The sequence below is a fragment of the Epinephelus moara genome, chromosome 20 (genome assembly GCF_006386435.1).
Source record: "Epinephelus moara isolate mb chromosome 20, YSFRI_EMoa_1.0, whole genome shotgun sequence".
In the NCBI taxonomy this organism is placed as follows: Eukaryota; Metazoa; Chordata; class Actinopteri; order Perciformes; family Serranidae; genus Epinephelus; species Epinephelus moara.
In genome coordinates this window covers 12,232,548-12,250,904 of record NC_065525.1, presented here as the reverse complement: position 1 = coordinate 12,250,904, position 18,357 = coordinate 12,232,548, and the positions used below count along the sequence as shown (strand labels likewise).

Here is an 18,357-nt window from a genome sequence, read left to right as displayed (position 1 = left end):
CACATTGAGGGGGATGCAAAAGATGAAATGAACACACAGAAAAAAGTGAGAGGGAGATGCATGGAGTTACAGTCTGTGTGTGTGTGTATATGTAATTAATGATTTAATTAATCAGTCATGTTAATCGTTCGCAACCAATTTAAGCATAGTATTTATCTATATCATGCCAGAAATACCCTTCAACTTGGAACACAGTGAACATACAGATGGATAGAGAAGGAGTGGGTTATGCTGCATGAACGTGTTTCAAGAAGTTTCTTCGGATGTTTGGATACTTATTTTCTGAGAAAACCTGTCACCCAGTGGGCTGATGTAGCTGTAATTGTTCTTTTGAAGGACAAAACTGACAACTTTGATCGATGTCTTCCCACCCTACAGGGGATGAGTGGGTGGTGGTACCCAGCAGAGTTTTGGTGGGGTATCTCTTTAACTTATTCCCATTATACAGACAGGATGTGGAAGTCTGTGAAGTACACAGATTCCTTTCCATCACACCTGAGAACAGAGCTGGAGCAAAGCTTAAAAGAATTCTCACCTAAAGAGGTATGAAACTGTCAGAAAAAATGTCTTAAGACCAGTTTCGCTATCAACTCTTAAATGGAGCACAGGACAGAAGTAAAAATGCCAAACATTTTCAGTGTTGAGACAATGAACTGTGAGGATTTGATGCTTTTCTTTGTCATACATGATAGCAAATTGAGGATTGTTTGGTATTGGACTGCAGATTGAATAAAACAAGCTGAATACGTCACTTTAGACTCTGAGAAATATAATGAGTATTTGTCATGAACTTAGATGATTAGGCAATGAAACTGTTTGTTGCAGCCCTAACTTCATGACAATGTGTGAAAATGTGCTGTGTTGACAGCAATCATGACTGCAGCTGAAAACCAGAAAGAACTTGTGATGTACAAAGGTATGCAAACAAAAGTATGTGAACTAGTCTCGAGCTCAGTTGCTCTACAAATGCATTGCTTGTAAAACTTGAAGTATGTGGTGCAATCAGGCAGCGACTGCAGCCTTCTGAACAGGCCAAAGTGAAAATCATTAAAAGCTGAGATGCGCAACGTTCCAAATGACAAGCTGTTCTGCATTGTTCTGCTCTCCGGCTGCACCCTGGGGTGCACTCAACTCCGCAGAAAACAGCCAGCTCTGGAGCTGCTGGAGACAGACAAGCTTGGAAAGGATGGAAAGTGTCGCGGTGAGGAGGCGGTGTGTGTGTGTGTGTGTGTGTGTGTGTGTGTAGAGGGTTGTAACAGAAATACAGAGTGAGAAGAAAATGAGAGACAACAGAAGAAAGAAAAAGACAAAATAGAAACAGAAGACAGAGACAGAGCGAGGGAGACTGTTGCATCCGTCTCCTATCCTTATTAAGAATGGGTGTTTTCTTGACCTGGTTGAGGAGAAAGGAGGGGAAGAAGACAACAAGGATATGAAGGAAAAGAGGGAAGGAGAGAAGAGAGGAGAGGATGAGGACAAAGGATGAAAGAGGTTTAAAGAGCAGAAAGAAAAGTGTGTCTGGGTTAAGATGAAGGAGAAAAAGAGAGCAGCAAAGTCTGAGAAACAAGCAAGCAGAGAGGGTCTAATGAGCAGAACGCTGCCTGCAGGCACGCACGCACGCACACACACACACACACACACACACACACACACACACACACACTACAGCGATCACTCTATCTCTTTGGTGTGGACTTCTTCACCATGATAATAATGCCAGGGTCAATAATATCAGAAAATGGCAAAAACGATTAACATTTCAAAGTTCAAGCCGAAACAAAAGTGTGCTGGAGGGAAAATGCCAGATAGAGTTCAGTGCTGATGTCAGACGGCGCAGCTTGCACTGTATATCGACCAATCAGTGTGAATATAGCAGATAGCTGTCATGCTGGGGACATCAGGTAAAAATGCAGGAAAAAAGGAAACACATGGAAGATGTGAAACTTTAATAAGAGATAGGTGGGAGGTTATCAAAACAGGAAATCCGTGCAGAAAACCAAACCCCCTCTTAACTAACAAAATTGATGAAATGCAATCGATTCCAGCACAACGTTTTTCAATCTAAACCTGGACTGAAATATGATTCTAATATAAACCAAAGCATAACCTGTGATTTACCTGTGCCTGAAGTGGTAAATGAATGTATGTTGAGTACAGGCCCATTGTCAGGGGGGGGTCAAAGGGTACAGATGACCCCCGCCCAAGGCCCAAGGGGGGCCCATGCAAAGGTCAACGTTTGACCCTAGCAACAATTTAATAACTGACTTATAACACTAACAATCCAAGTTATATGTATTTACATGATAAATACATGCATTTACACACATTCTAACTTGTCATGGTATACCTCCCTGATAAATAGTGGGATGCGGGCTCAGTTGCACCAGGCATGACAGACAGAAGCTAGATGTAGCAAAGGTGAGGAGCTAAGCAGACTAGCAAGTAAAACCTGCTGTGGTGGGCTCAGTTTTAAAGTTGGAGTGAAGATACTGCTATCGTATGAAACTAGACGACCTGAGAGATCTATTAGTACAAAGTGTGTCAAGCAACCTTGTTAGGAAGGGGCTAAATAATGCTCCAGAGTCAGGCTAAATCTTGGCGAGGGAAAAATGGTGCATTTGAACATTGCACACTGGGGTCCCTAAACAGCCTTTGGAATCGGATGAATTATGACATTATAAACTATGGATTTGGAAATTGTAACAGATGAAGAGTAAATGTATGTGTTCACTAATGTTTTGATCTTATGATTTAATGCCTGTAGTAACTTCTTCAACCAATGCTTGATTTTACTTTTCTCTAATCATTCATTGGAGGGCTTTTCTCTCCGCATTTGGTTTCAAGGTAAAATGAGGACGATAACTGTCACAGGCTCATTTGAAAGAAAAAAATCTCTGCGTTTTGAAATAATTGACTTGACCTTTTGTGCTGTAATCATATTCACTATATGCATGCAAAACAGAGCCTGGCCTGGATGTGTCTGCAACACTGGATTTGGAAATGGCTGTTAGAGACTCCATATCTGTCACTTCAAAGCTAATATCCAAGAGATTATTATGCCTGGTTGAGTTTGAAAATGTAGAGCATTTTCTTAAACATTTCTTATGTGTAACCCAAACTTCAGAAATAAAGTATGTACCTGTGTAATCACTACAGACCAGCTGTTTCTGGGTCACACATCAGAAACAGGTCAAAGACAGAGTAAGAGTTAAGAAGCCCTGCTGCACTGCATCTGCCCAAGAAGACAGCATCCCGTTCAGGGAGGGAGCATCAGCAGCAAATTGGCTACAGCCCCATTAACCTCTCCACACACTCACAAGCAAACACACACAGAATTAGTTTACTAGGGTACTGGGATACATTGGCCCTCTAGTCTTGATCATAATTAGTTTCCATGGACCCCCTCTTTATCAGTCTATTTGGGTCGTAGTCAGGGGCTGCACAAAGTGAACTACTTTTCTCTTTTGTTTTCTACCCTGTTTAAAACATTAAAAGCAGCATTAGCTGATCTCCAGGGGAAATATTTAGTGGGGCGGTGATGAAAAACAACCTAGTGGTATTGATGAGCTGACCTATATCGACATGGCGCTGCGTAATTGCCACTTCCAATATATAAAGGCTGCATCTTTGAACAGGTTTATCCGCTGGGCTCTGCGTGAAATGAAATATTATGTCGGGATTCTGTAACAACTGGACCAATAAAATATATGGCCGTAAGACATTTTCATTAATAATTAAAGTGTTGTGATAAAACCGTCTTAAGCATCCTAACAGACGATCTGACTTGGTGATGCTGCTTTTACTCTGGGTGTAGCAGCTGAGGGGCAAAGTGCGGTGGTGCGCGTCGGACTTTCTTTGAACTGACAGTAAACCATTACCAAAAGTAACGCCATACTGCACAGAGCTGAATTTATGATGACTTCTGTATTGATATAGAGAGGATGTACATACTGTGCCAAGCTTATGGGAGGACTGGTCACAAACACATGTACAGTGTATTTCTGGACGGGGCAACAAGGAGAGCGATAGGAACTAGGTGATCACAGGCTTGATCTCCGACACGTGCCGTGCCAAAGTGTCAATAAACCAGGAAACTCCCCTGCCTGCTCTGCCGAGCTCGTGCTACAAGCCTTAACAGTAAACTGTAGGATCGTTTCTGTGCGTAAGTGCGCACTGCACCGGTCCGTACGCACTGCTCAATGGATGTCTTCATCCCGCACACCCTCCCACCCAACCTGTCAGGCTGACCGCTGCCTGGTGGCTCTCTATACTCACATCCAAAATAACGGAGATGCCTCTCCGCGGTTCCGGGGCGAAGAACTGCTCCTGAGCCACGGCCACCTCCTCCTTGCTGGAAGCGTACTCCCGGCTGGAGATGTTCTTGTTGTCGCTCATTTTGGTGACGATCCAGCGGACGAGCCCGTCGATTCCACCGGGCTGGGCGCCGCTGTTTCCGGACTGCGCTGCCGTCGCGGACTCGCTGTCCTGACCGGCTACGGGTTTCGGCTGCTCGCGGCTTTCTTGGGCACGAAGTTTGGCTTGTTCTTTGTTAAGCAGTTTGTGGACTCCGTCCCTACAGTAGCGCGCTGCCTGCTCACACATCCTTTTGCTGCGGAGCGCTCATGCTGCGCTCTATGGGGGAGAGAGAGAAGCCCCCACCCCCCCACCTCCCCTGTTACATCACAGCACCCACCCCAAAACACACCCACCCATCCTACATATCCCACATAGCCCTAATATCATCTGCCTAACGAAAACTGGTCATGATATGCTCATGGTGGCCGATATGTTAAAGGTTTGGAGAGTTTATATTGACTTTGTTGCATCTACTGCTTCTCATATTGTATTAAAACACTATAAATAGTTCCTCTGGGGTACAGTGTGTTGCCTTTATTTTGTCCTTCTACAATGTAATAATACAGGATATGTTGGTTGTTGTTTTATTATCTTTGGGTGTTGTGAGCAGCCAGGTAACATCCATCTGTTATGTAATAAAGCTTGAGACCATTCAGCTCTATCTGGAGTACTGCAGCATCACTCCTCTTAGGCTCCAGAAGCAAGCTGAGGGGTGTAAAACAAGGGATTACACCCACTTTGTTTCGCCTTTTGTTTAATGTCAGTGCTATATTTCCCTTCCTTTAAAGACGCGTGTGCCACCAGTCTTGTCTGGCTCACTTTGTCCCACTGGGAGGATGAGAGGATTTTCTCTTGGCGTAAGAGGAGTGTCTTTTGAACTGTCAGCCCATCTCCTCATTAGAGGTTTAAGTGTGTATGTATGCGTGTGCATGTGTGTGTGTGTGTGATGTGACAAATCTAACCTTTGGTAATAAGCGTCTCCTCCCACTCTGCCCTTTCAGCTGAGCAGCTAGTCTCGCCTGTAATGTGTCATGTGTCTAACAGCACACAGAGTGGTTTGGACAAATTAACCCCAGGTGGAAAGTTGACACTTTACCATGCAGGTTATGAAGATGACCAAAAGGCAAAAAGGTAAGGTGTGTATCCTCCCCATGTACTGGAGCACTAGAATTGGTAAACTTACTTGACATGATTGCCCCCATGTGGAAACAAGTCTGCAATGACAGGCATGGCCAGGGTATTTTCCTGCAGGCTTTATTCAGTTGACTGTATTAAAATATTTATGAACACATTTATGACAACTAATTATTTAAACTACATAAACACACACAGGCCATTTGGCTTTTGACATTAACATTGGAGTTCAGGCATTGAATAAATAACTTGTCAACACATTTAACTGAACACATGTTCTTTTGTGTTTGTCTGCATGTGTACATATCTCTGTCTAAGATGACTCGGGGCGGTAGCCCTTCAGGTAATGGATCCAGGAACAAGGTTTGCTGTGGCCCTCTGAGCGCTGGCTGGTGATTGTCAGCTTTCCAAACCACGGCCCTGAGGAGCCTCCTGGAGGGGCCTCAAAGGATACCAAGATGTTTTTGGTCTTCTTGGAGAGGATGGTGTCCACTCCTTTGACAGTAAAACAGGGGTTGTCCACCTAGAAGCAGAGGAAATAAGGCTCAGGTTAAATCAATTACAGATTTATAATAAGGTAAAGCAAATTAATCAAACATAAGTATTTTGTGGAAGCTGAAGGTGTGAAGAGACACAGTCTAAACATGAGTATAAAAGCCAGACTGCACCACTCTCTTTACTGTAACTGTTCCAGGCTAAATTTAAAGCTGCTTGCTTCATGCTGGCTGGCGGTGCACCCAGAACTGCCAGCCAGAAAATTGTCTCCTTGGATTTCACCAAATGCATTAGCTTCCTGCATAGTGGTTGTATTGGAATGCTATTAATCGCTTTCATTTTCAGTGACACCAATGCTCTGCCGAAAATACCACATTTTTAACTTTTATTCCACGCTTCACTCTGGTTGTTCCCTTGGCCTCAGGGCATTACTTCTTTACCTGAAAGGAGAAAGAAGTGGTCTGTAGGAACACATTCTTGAAGGGGATAGGCATGTTGTGACCAGCCATGATGCTAAATGGGCCCTGGGCTTTGGGAGGGCGGCAGATCCCGTGCAAGGGAAAGATGTATTCGTCAGCGGTTCCTGAGGACAGGCTGAGCTGGCCTCTCACTTCCCCCAGCTGATGAGGTTCAAAACAAACCTCCACACTGGCCTCTGACCCCACCTGGAAACCCGGAGAAACACCCACACTCTTGTCCACCATGAAGTCCGGGCAATCAGTCTGCAGGAGAGAGACAACAAGAAGGGGCTCACATGACAGCAAATAAGTTACTGAGACAACACAGGTGTTCCTCAAACATAAATTGAAAAATTAAAATTTTAGTCATCACAACTCTGGAGTCACAAGTGAGATCTGATTCGTCATTATACTTTTCCTCCAATGTAAAGGCTACATAATAAATAAAGCAAATATCAGCATGTGAGTCCCACATCACATTTTCTGCAATCACTTTGCAGTTTATACAGTTTATCTGCTGTACATTTTTCCGACTGAAAACAGGATGAAAGGAACTAAATTACATGTCAGAGAGTAGACTCCGCCCAACATCCCACTGAAGATCTAAGAAATTAATGGGTTATTTAAAGATGCTCTCAGCTCCTGAGTTAGTCACCTACCATCATGTCTTCTGTGTGAAGAATACATTGATGGCAGCAAAAACAGTTCATAGCATATTACATGTACACAGAAGCTGTTGTCCAATTATGCAAGAATGCAAAGTACTATTGTTGTTTTATGAATTTAAAGGGCTCTGCGGTCTGGTATATACAGTAGCTGTGAACATCACTGTCACAAGAATGAAGGATGAACAAACTAGGAGCACATTCTCCTTTTGTGTTGACATGTAAATAAATCTTATTTTCTTACAGTTATGACTCAATAAAGAGCAAATACTCTGTGAAAATGAATTTTTACCACATGGCATTCTGACACCATAACACATCAAAGGCCACCTAAAAAAAGACGATGCTGATGCTACTATTTTTAAGTCACATGACATAGGTAGGAATTTGGTGTTAACAGCATTGCTAATCTTGAAACCTATTTTTGTTACACTAGGCTGGAGTAGAGTTCACAGAATGAATGTTTAACTGACAAATCTACTACATTGGAATCCATCCCATAATAATCTGTGATGTTTTAATTGTTAATCAGGGATCCCCAACAATGCCAAGTAAATGTGGTCTTCAATACTCTGAACTGAATATGAGGCCAAGAGAGGAACATTTACTCAATTATATTCAGGGCTCTGTCCCTGTCACACTGTAACAAAAACTGACAATGCTAATGTATAACTGGCATCTTCTAAGGGCAAGTGTGCCAATATAAAAACACAACTGTTACATGTAAACTAAAAACAACACTATTTATTAATATTTTTGAGCTAACTTACATCCACTCAAGTCTATTCATCGGGCAAACTTCAATTAATTACTGTTTCAAATCAATTAATTTAACTCATCAGGTGAAATATTCACTTACTCATCCACAAGGGATTTATGATACTCTACAAAATGACAGCCTTACAGGGCCTAAGACTTAATAAAGCTCCTCCAGAGCCACACAACACATCATACAACTGTTTTCACAGGTAGTAAATTGATGTATGTGTAAAACTGTAACAAAAATTGCCCATATCCATTAGTAAGAGCAAAACTAGCGGAGAAAAGGAAAAGGCAAGAGACAACAGCACATACAGTATCACAAGAACATAACATGCACCTTACATTTTTAAGTCATTGCAAGACATGCTTAATTTTTTTTTTTTTTTACCTTGCACTCAGTTTTGCAGCGGGAGTAATTGATGAACTTAACATGAACAGAGTGGCTGCTGCCCAGAGAAGTGCTGAAGTGGACTGTTTTCGCTGGTGGTGGGGGCAGAGCTCTGAGAAGCAGATCGTAGTGGAAGTGGCCCAGATCACTACTACACAGAGTCAGCCGCGCTGTAGTCTCACCTGTACGCAGGGGCAGGTACTCAAATCTCAGAGAACCCTAAAGAGAGGACACACACACACATATAGAAAAGAAATGTAAAGCTAGTGTGAGTGAGCACACAGCTGTTTTTTTCAGTGCAGGAGTAGATGCACCGAGCACCCACCTTGGACTGTCCTGGCACTGTGTGCTGAGATGGAGCACTGATGTCAGAGCATTTACACTCAGTGCTGAGGCAGGTAGCTGTGGTCAGGGGGTTCTCCACCTCTATGGTGGCCGAGGCCATCTGACGGACAGCTGTCACCAGCTCTATGGTGGACAGGACTCCAGGAGGTGTGGCCTCGAAGTTAACAAGGTAGAACAAGTACTCACCTGACACTTCATTGTGAAATGTCACCTGAAGAGAAGGGTAAAAAGGTGATGTGAGGACAAGGCTCAGAAATACATTCAAATATATATATTCGTCTCACAACATATTCAGAATGTGTGTGTGATCAAACCTTGGTGTTGAACTGCCCCTCTTTGTATGTAAAGAAAGACATCTTGTAGTCTCTCTTGGCCAAAGCAGGGACATCGATGTATTCGAGACCCTTGAGGGACACTGTAGCATCTGGCTTGTCAGGTTTCAGGATCTCTATCAGCACACGGAACCTGAGCACACAGAAACACTCATGACTCTACTGCACAACTGTCCTAACAGGGTTTGTGTATTTCTCCTTGTTACATTTCATCTGTTATACACAGCGTTCCCATTTTGCATTTTTGATACAAAGCAAGAGGTTTTGCAAATAACAGGGATAAGATTTCCTCCATTTCACTTTTTACATTGATGATTGAAATTTTAAAAACATATTTTTTAAGGAGCATTGGGTGTGTACATGAAGTGATGCAAAATATTTCACTTACATGGCGAATACAGGCCTTTAACCTTCATCCTCAATTCATTTATTTTATTTATTTTATTTAAAGCCTCAGCCAGGAAACACATTGAGGGAGAACCCTCATTTTCAATGTTGCTGAGGTACACACAACATACACAACTTAAAACAAATAGCAATACAAAAAGAAGGGTTTTTCAATGTAAAGCCAAATAAACAAACAAATACTAAAAATGATGACAGTTACAATCATTAAGGTTACCAATTAAACCTTGAAACTCTCTCAGTGGTAATAATGAAATTAGCTTAAGGTTTTTTTGAAGCGTATTCCAAGAACGTGGGGCACAGTAAGAAAAGGCTGATCTTTGTAGCGCTGTATGAATTTTTTGGCACACACAGGGTGAGCCATGTCTGTGAGCAGGTACAATGGCTGCCAATACTCCAAGGAAGAATAGCTGGGAGATGGAGGGGGAGCTTTCATAAAAGAGCTATATAGATTAATAATAATAAATGCTGATCCTTACTCACTGAAAGAGCAGGTAAGCCAGTTTTTTGGTAAAATAGACAATGGTGTTTCCCGTAACTATCTCCAGTGATGAATCATATGACTGAGTGATATACTACATCTAAATGTTGGGGAGTAGAACTGGACGCTCACCCATAAATAACATCTCTGTTATCCAACACAGAGAGGAAAATGACTTCTTTTTGTAGTGAATAATGGAAAGTAAGATATATTTTGAAAAAGAGAGGCAAATTTTGCTCTCAACTTTGACTGCAATATGTCAGAACAGACTTTAGTACGTTTTTCATCAACCCAAATGCCAAGATATTTTTAATGTTGCACTCTTTCTATTATGGTGTTACTAGCAGAACAAATTCAAAACTACCATAGTCAATATTTCTTGCATTTGAAAACAAGATTAATTTTGTCTTTAAACAGTTTAGGACCAGTTCCAAATTATATCTGTGTTTTTGAAGGAGGTTAAACGATAGCTGTAGATTAAGGATGGCATCATGAATAGAGTCTACGCAAGAATAAAGGACAGTGTCGTCTGCGTAAAAATGGAAATTATACTTGTACAATGAAGAGGTTATATTGTTTATATAAATAGTGAATAGTAATACCAACATATTTAACACGCAATGGCTACCAACTGGGGTTCCTAGGGGCCTATAAGAAACAACCATCATAGCAAAGTGCGTTTATTTCTTCTCAAACCATCATTAGTAAAGTAATTTATGTCATCTGACAAAAAAAGATTATTATTATTTTAATTTGCATACTGTGTAAAACAAAAACATATACTTTTTTTTAATACAAAAAAAAAAGTATATGTTTTTTTATGGGGGTTTTTTAAAGTTAATTTATCATCCACTGACTTTGGTATACTTAAGTTTTCAGTGATTTCAAGTAAACATCATTTGTCTATTAAATGACAATGTGAAAGGGAGCTTGAAATGATGAAACTATAGAGAATTATCACCTGCAACTCCCGTTGGCTCTACAGAGTTTTATATCAAGTTTCAGATCATTGTTTAGCTGTTTAATATTTACTCTTTTGGTTCCCTCTCACCGCTCTAATAGTGTCATGTTTCGACCATAGCAGAAGCTGTTTTCAGAAAAAAAGCTTTAAAAACTCACTACACTACCTGCCTAGCATAAAATGGCAGAGAGATGTAGTTAGTGATTAGCTGGTGCATATAGATAAGAGTATTTTGCAGCTAAGGAGACAGATATTTCTCTCAGGAGTTGGTAGAGACCAAAAACAGAGTTAAAAGGAAGTGAATATAGGACTTACATTCATCAAGTGGACAGAAAATGAATACTAATTTTGCACTGTAACTGCTGGATGTGTAAATAAGCAACTATTTGCTAACAGGTGTGCCATACCAACTTAAAGGTAATATGTCAATGTTGTGTTCAACTTGTTTCTGCTGCCCCCAAGTGGAGAAAAAACAACTTATTGCATTATTGTATTTGGGTGATATGGGTTCAGGTACTGGTGGTTTAAAGGTGTGAGTGTATGTGTATGTTGATATGTGCTTTACCGCTGTTGCTTGGAGAGCCAGTTGTACACAGGGAGCACCTCTGTGTGATGACTCTTGGCAGGCAGTTTGTGCACAATGGTGTCCTCTGCCTTGGGAGGTTCAGCAGTTCCCTGCAGAGAGTACAGCATTCCTGTCCCATCAGGAAAGGAGAAAAAGACTGATCCCTGAGGAAATAAGGAGAGACGTGACAAGTTAATGTCTGAGATTAAGTTAATATCACATTTTATTGCTTACACTGTCCTGTTTTGTTATATAAAAAATACATTGCACTGCACAAAATAATCTACAAATAAATAACAGATTGTGTTAAAACATTAGTGCTCCTCTACCAAGTGTTTCTTTCCATCAGCAGTCATGGACAGCGGTCGGTAGGTGACCTTATATGTTTTGTTTTGGAGGGGTTCAAGGATCACAGAGGGCGCAGCACTCCATTGTTCGCCCTCTATGACAGGTTTGATGCTGCAGTGCTGGTTTGTGGGGTTGGACACGGGCAGGGTCTGGGTGTGAGAGCCACGTACTGGGCAAACAAAATTCACCACCTAGAGACAAGCAGTCAGAAGGAGGTAAGAGTTCTGCAATAGGTAGTACAAAGGCAGTTACAGTAAAGATGATATCTGTCACTGAAAGCATTACCAAAAAGACCTACTGTATTAATAACCTTTAGCTTGTTCTAATTCCAGTAGAAAACATACATACACATTTTCTAAAGCCTTTTGTCAGGCATTAGTAACTCATCAGCTAATTGAAACCGACTGAAAGCTTTTCCAAATTTTCATTGCTCTTTAGTCTGTCAGCAATTCTTCCTGTTCCAAAACGGAGCTGAATCAATGACTCACATTATCTGATGCTGGCCTTTAACAGCCCCTACAATGAGAGGCTAAACTGTTGACGAGGCAGCTTTTAGCTTTTATGCCTACTGGAGAAACCTCAAAATCATTATACTAATACAAATTTACTATTTTTTTAAGTGTAAAACCCTTTTAGTTACATTGGGTTGTAACATAAATCAAATGTGATTATTAATATGGTTGGTCAGTGAAGACTGTTTGTCTGTACATGAGGCAGCATGCTTGATATAGAAACCTTTCTATGAAAACAGGTACTGCAAAGATACAGAACATAAGAATAATGTGATACTACATTGAGTGTCTTATGGAAGACTGTAGATCAAGAACATCCCTGTTGCTGGTAGTGACTATTTTAGGAAAAAAGTTAGTTAAGATGGAAATTATTTTTTTGAAATGTGGTTGTAAGAGGTAGCGAGAGAGAGTTTGAAGAAGCAGACAGGAGTGGCAACTGGCACCCAGTAGCGTAGCAGGTAGGGCAGGCGTCCCGTCTACGAAGGTAACGTCCTTACTGCAGTGGCCGCAGGCTCAATTCCAGCCTATGGCCCCACTGATCATGGATAAGAACCTCATGCAACCCCCCTTCACAAGATCCAAACTATCCGTTTATGCCAAGTTATTTTGAAGAAAATGTTCTTTAACTGCTTTGTCACCCTGTCATGGCAGCTATTGTTTCTTTTGCACCATCAAAGAAAAGAATATACTCTTAGTTTGTTATATTAACTACATATAATAGATATCACCTACATGTCTTTACATTATAATGGTAATCATACTAAAATACAACCATGGGGAGATATATATAACTCAAGACAAATGTAACGTAAATATGTAAGTCACCTTATTTTGACTTGTAGCTGCAGTGTTGCTAGAACACATACAGATGCATCATTTGCCCCACTGTTCATCAGATACAAACCCCCCAATGAGCAAATGTCCCATGATTTAATGTGTATTTATTTTTAACTTCACAAGTGAACATTGTATATAAAAGTACATCAATCAAACCTCTTTGCTTGTAGATGCTACGATGCAGGAGCCTGTTACAGTAAGAGTGATGGTTGAGGAGGAGCCCTCCACACAGCAAGACAAGTTCTCATATCTTATGTCAGCAATCAGTTCCACAGGGGCAAAAGTCACTTCAAAAGGAACCTCCATGCCTGGACAGATATAGCCTTTAGCTGGTGTGATGGACAACTCTGAAGGAAAATTCTCTGTTTTCCACTGGAACCTGGTCACGAGTTAGACAGATACATAAAAACAAAAAACAATTGGAAATAAATTCATCCAGAATAAGGCCCGAGTTCCAAAAGCAAACTACTACAAAATCTATGTCTTCATAACATCAAAGTTACAGGAAAATTTAGTATTTTAGCATAGTATAAAGTATTTTTCAACCAGGACCCTATTTTCTTGTGTTTTTATGTTCAGGTGACTAATGGAGACAACAATTTTTGAGACTGGTCCAGTATTGAGCAAGAGCACTGCAGCCAGCAGCCACAAAACTGCCCTCTCAGGGCAGTAGTGCACAGTCAATGTACGTCCACTTTAAGTTTTTTTGTTTTTTTTTTTGGCCACTGACAGGCTCAGATTGTTATTACAAACATCTGACAAAAAATGAAACGTTTTTCTTTAACATTCACTTGACACCGTCAGTTTGTTACTGTCTTCCTGCAACAACTCAACTTGTGAGACTTAAGAACGAGACTTCTTGAACGAGACTTGGTTACACACAAAAATAAACGGAACGGATAAAGCAAGAAATAAAGAAAAACATTTTATTGGTTTTTTTTATTGTAATAACAATCTCAGTCTGTGAGTGGCAAAACAAGCACTTTTATTGGACCTAAATTGACAGTGAACTATTGTCTTGAGTGGTTATATTGCAGCCTGTTTAATAGCTGCCGGCAGCAGCACTCTCGCTCTATACTGGACTGGTTAAAAAAGTTTTTGTCCACATTAGTCACGTAGACACAAAACTCTGGATTAAGTAGAGTGCAGGCTGAAAAATATCAAAGTTTCCCTTTAAAGAGAGCTGATAAAGCCAGTCTTCTTAATCTTTGTTGAATTACACAATAATCTGTACACTCCAATAAAAAGTAGTAACTCTATAAAGTCTGTCTTAATAAGTGTGCGCACACGTGTGTTTGAGTGTATATGGATGTGTATGTTTGTCTGTTTCTATTGCAGTTTGTCTTTATGAGGTTTTTATATTATTAAATGTTGTGTCCTCTAGTTTCCCGGCGCGGCATAGGGTGGCGCAGGGTGGCGAACCCCACGCAGAGCTAGTTTTGAGCAGCGCAACCCGAGGCGCGCTCAGTTTGGTAGTTTGGCAGACCGAGGTATGCTGAGATGGGTGTGGTGGCGCCGGTGTAAGTGGAAGTCTGGCTGACCGGCGGACAGTGCGCACACGTCACCAAAACCTCACAGGCAGGTTTCCAGAATGTCAGGCACATTAACAATGCAATAAATACCCACAAAAACCACTATTCAATGCAACTATCTGCAATCAGCACATGTAGACCAGTGACAGCACATGAACACACATGAAGGCGGTGCCGATGTCTCACAGTCTCACGCAAGCGTGCACACGTGAGCGCAGTGTACACAGAAGCAGTTAGAGCAGGCTACAATGAGGCAGAATTCAAATGAAGTTTTTCCAAACAACTTTTTATGTCGGGGCTTCAGGACACTTGGATCACTACAGATGAGCAGTATGGAGATATTCTGTTCTGATATTCATTAGGTGGAGTTTTGTTGCTAGCCCCATATCCGCAAGGGATGTGAGGACTCTAAAACTTCACCTGAGCCTCCCTCGGCATATGGGGGAGTAGATAATGGCTGAATTTTCATTTTTGGGTGCACTATCCCTTTAAATATGTAAATGACTTAAAATGCCCATCCCTAATATCTAACCTTACCTGGCACCAATGTCCCCAGTGTTCACCATGACTATTCTCTTGCTAGCTTGGCAGCGCTGGACAACAGCTCCAAAGGCAAGGTGATCCTGGTTAAGCTGGATCTCCACAACCTGAAAGTTAAAATCACAACTAGTGGTTAACATGGCTTTATCCAAAGTACAGAACAGACAAACTTTGTGTCATTCATCACACACAGAGTACATCAGCAAACTTGCTTCGGAATAGACGGATAGGATAGTTTAACGCTTGTCACAGCAAGCGAATACATCAAGAAAGGTCATCATTATCACCAGCCTTGTAAAATGAAAGCCTACCTGGCAGCAGCCTTGGATGGTCAGCAGGGGGTGTAACAGGCCTAGTAACTCTGCCTGCAGCTCAGCTGAGAAGGGAGGCATGTGCTGACGAGGTGAGAACTGGATCTCAACAACACATGAGCCACCACTGGCTTTCAGGTTCAGCTCACCTGCTGGACTGAATGACAGATCCTGGAGGAGGAGGTGGGGGAAGAGAAGAATATTCAGTGTTGCTTGTGTAGACCAATCTTTATCTATGTGTGTGTGTTTGTGTGTGCTTGTGTGTTCCCTACCCTTGGGTCCAGTTGTGTGTTTGTGTTAAGCAGCAGAGTAAAGGAAAGGTCAAGAGGGCTGCGGTTGACCAGAACCACTTGTTTTTTCACCTTCTGACCCAACATCAGAGATCCCAGTTTCACTTTCCTCTGCCTGGGGTCCTCCACCTCCAGCTGGGACACAATCATACATATGCAGATTAAATACTTAAGATTTTGTTAAATAAATAGTCAAATGGATAAGAGTAGTGGAGCCTATTTATTGCTGGGGAAACTCAGTCTCAGGGAATGTTCTTGAAGAGGGAGTTTTTTTAAAATCTGCTATCACAAAAGTGATTATTTGGTTTGATTTTTTTAACATTACATATATATTCAGGGACGTTTAGATAGAAGCAAACAAGCCATAGCACTTGCTTTCTAATCCAGGTGGGAATCTCTTACTAGGAGATAGGTATTCCATTCACAACAGCAAGAAGGAGCATTCCTAACATGCATTTTAAAGGCCCAGTGAGTAGGATTTAGGGGAAAAAAAATGCAGAAATGGAATAAAATATTCATAAATAGTTTTCATTGGTTTTATAACAGCAGAAACTAGGAATCGCGTTTCCGTCACCTTAGAATGAGCAGTTTATATCTAAATACAGCGAGAGTCCGCCATGTAGTTTCTACAGCAACACACTGGCTCTAGATAGAGCTATTTCGCATTAGCCACCATAGTTCTCTTACTCACTTGGCAGACAGGAGAGGTCTGCACATGTCTACAACATCACCACTAGATGCCACTAAATCCTTTAAACTAGACATTTAACAAGGTGTTGAATCTGAAATCTGTGAACTTTTCTTAAGAAATGCATAGTCTGTAGAATGTCATAAAACTATGAAACGTGAAATGTATAAATACATGCATTCTGTTCTTTTTCATAAAAAGAACAGAATTTAGAAATCCAAGTAATAAAATGAACGTGTTAATGCTAACTGCAAGCAACTGCATTCTAGTGCACAGCTTCTGTGGGTTCAGTGTTTTCAGTCACAGTAATCTAAGCAGTGATTTGGGTTAGTCAAAGGATATCACCATGAAAACTTCAGTCTATACTCATCACATGTTTAATCTCTGTCCCAGTCTTGTGTTGAAGTCTGTTCACTTTTAAAGAGTGTCTAGATTCACACTCTCTTCTTTCTCACCTTTATCTTGATGCCTTGCCCTAATATGTCCACATGTTTCGTGACACAGCCGTTTAAGATGAAGGTGAGTTTTTCATGGTAACGGCATGCCTCGCGAGGATAGAACTTGACTGGTGCCTCCATCACAGCACCAGGGGACAAAATACCAGGATGGAAGTCCATCTCTAGGTAAGAGGTGTTTGTGAACTGGCAGTGGACACTGAGGAGAGAGTAGGAGAGCACAAGAGTTGTTTTTTTTTAATTGGATTGATAATAACACAACAGTTAAGTCAATTAAAAGCAAGTCTAAAATAAAGAGTTTTTTTAAGGTAACTTTTAAAGAAGACAATGTGTTAGCTTTCCTGATCTCCAGCGGCAGGTCATTCCACAACTGAGGGGCCCAAAGAGAGAAGGCCCAGTCATCTTTAGTTTTAAGGCCTGACCTTGGAATGGCCAGGAGTGACCTACATGTACCAGAGGATCGCCAGTTGTATTCAGGCTCGTAGGAGGTCAGGAGGTCAGCTATATATTCTAAAGTGACCCATCTAGGAGCCTTAAAAGTGGTAATTTAATTTTTAAAATCCATTCTTAGATGGACTGGAAGCCAATGAAGTGATTTTAAAACAGGTGTGATGTCTTCTCTCCTGTTGGACATGGTTATGAATCTGACTGCCGCATTTTGAATCACCTCAAGTTTATTGAAGTTTTGTTTTGTGAGACACGAGAAGAGTGCATTGCAGTCATCTAAATGGGATGAAATGAATGCATGCATTACTGTTTCTAAATCTTTGACAGATAAAAACGACCTGATTTGAAAAAAAAAATTCTCAACAGGAAAAACATGATTGGACAACAAAATAAATATGCTGGTCAAAGTTGAGGCTTGAGTCAAAGATAATACCAAAGTTTCTGCAAGAGTTAGTACTGTTAGACGAAAGGGGAACAAGATGGGAAAAATGAGTGGAGGTATGATAACGATCTTGGGTTTGTCTGAGTTGAATTGTGGAAAGTTAACTCCATCCAGTGGTTGATATCGGCAATGCACATGTGGAGTTTTTTTAATTGACTGGTATTACTGGTGTCAAATGAAAGATATAATTGTGTATCATTGGCATAGAAATGATAATTGCTATTAAGTGGAAGCATGTAAATGGAAAATAGCAAGGGCCAAAGAATGGATTCCTGTGGAACTCCATATTGTGGTGGTACTGAAGCTGATTGCTAATTTCCAATGTTCACACAAAATGACCTTCCTGAACGATAAGAATAGAACTAATCTAAAACCAAACCTGGGATTCCAACACAATTTTGAAGACGTTCAATTAAAAAACTACGATTTACAGAGTCAAAAGCCACAGACAGATCCAACGGGAGTAAAACAGTGTGTTGATCAAAGTTAGCTGCTAAAGAAGATCATTAAAAACCCTGAGAAGAGACGTTTCTGTGTTATGACCTGCTCTTAAACCCGACTGAAATTTCTCAAAAAGACCATTACCATTCATAAAAGAATAAAAACAT

At 41.0% G+C, this 18,357-nt stretch overlaps 2 protein-coding genes across 6 annotated transcripts in view; both read right to left on the bottom strand.

The window, feature by feature from the left end:
- necab2 (N-terminal EF-hand calcium binding protein 2) overlaps positions 1-4,628 on the bottom strand; it is a 180,367-nt gene extending 175,739 nt beyond the window's left edge. The window contains exon 1 of the mRNA XM_050074059.1: positions 4,276-4,628. Within this exon, the coding sequence (XP_049930016.1) occupies positions 4,276-4,602 (327 nt within the window). The 5' untranslated portion in view covers positions 4,603-4,628. The remainder of the gene's footprint in view (positions 1-4,275) is intronic.
- Positions 4,629-5,603: 975 nt separating this feature from the next.
- Positions 5,604-18,357, bottom strand: part of hydin (HYDIN axonemal central pair apparatus protein) — a 121,826-nt gene continuing 109,072 nt past the window's right edge. For all 5 annotated transcript variants that reach the window (XM_050073040.1, XM_050073039.1, XM_050073043.1 and 2 more), the window contains exons 84-95: positions 16,861-17,059; positions 15,700-15,852; positions 15,428-15,598; positions 15,114-15,223; positions 13,201-13,423; positions 11,677-11,886; positions 11,348-11,511; positions 8,918-9,068; positions 8,584-8,814; positions 8,259-8,477; positions 6,426-6,707; positions 5,604-6,013 (exon numbers count right to left, since the gene is read on the bottom strand). In XM_050073040.1, the coding sequence (XP_049928997.1) occupies positions 5,804-6,013; positions 6,426-6,707; positions 8,259-8,477; positions 8,584-8,814; positions 8,918-9,068; positions 11,348-11,511; positions 11,677-11,886; positions 13,201-13,423; positions 15,114-15,223; positions 15,428-15,598; positions 15,700-15,852; positions 16,861-17,059 (2,323 nt within the window). In that variant the 3' untranslated portion in view covers positions 5,604-5,803. The remainder of the gene's footprint in view (positions 6,014-6,425; positions 6,708-8,258; positions 8,478-8,583; positions 8,815-8,917; positions 9,069-11,347; positions 11,512-11,676; positions 11,887-13,200; positions 13,424-15,113; positions 15,224-15,427; positions 15,599-15,699; positions 15,853-16,860; positions 17,060-18,357) is intronic.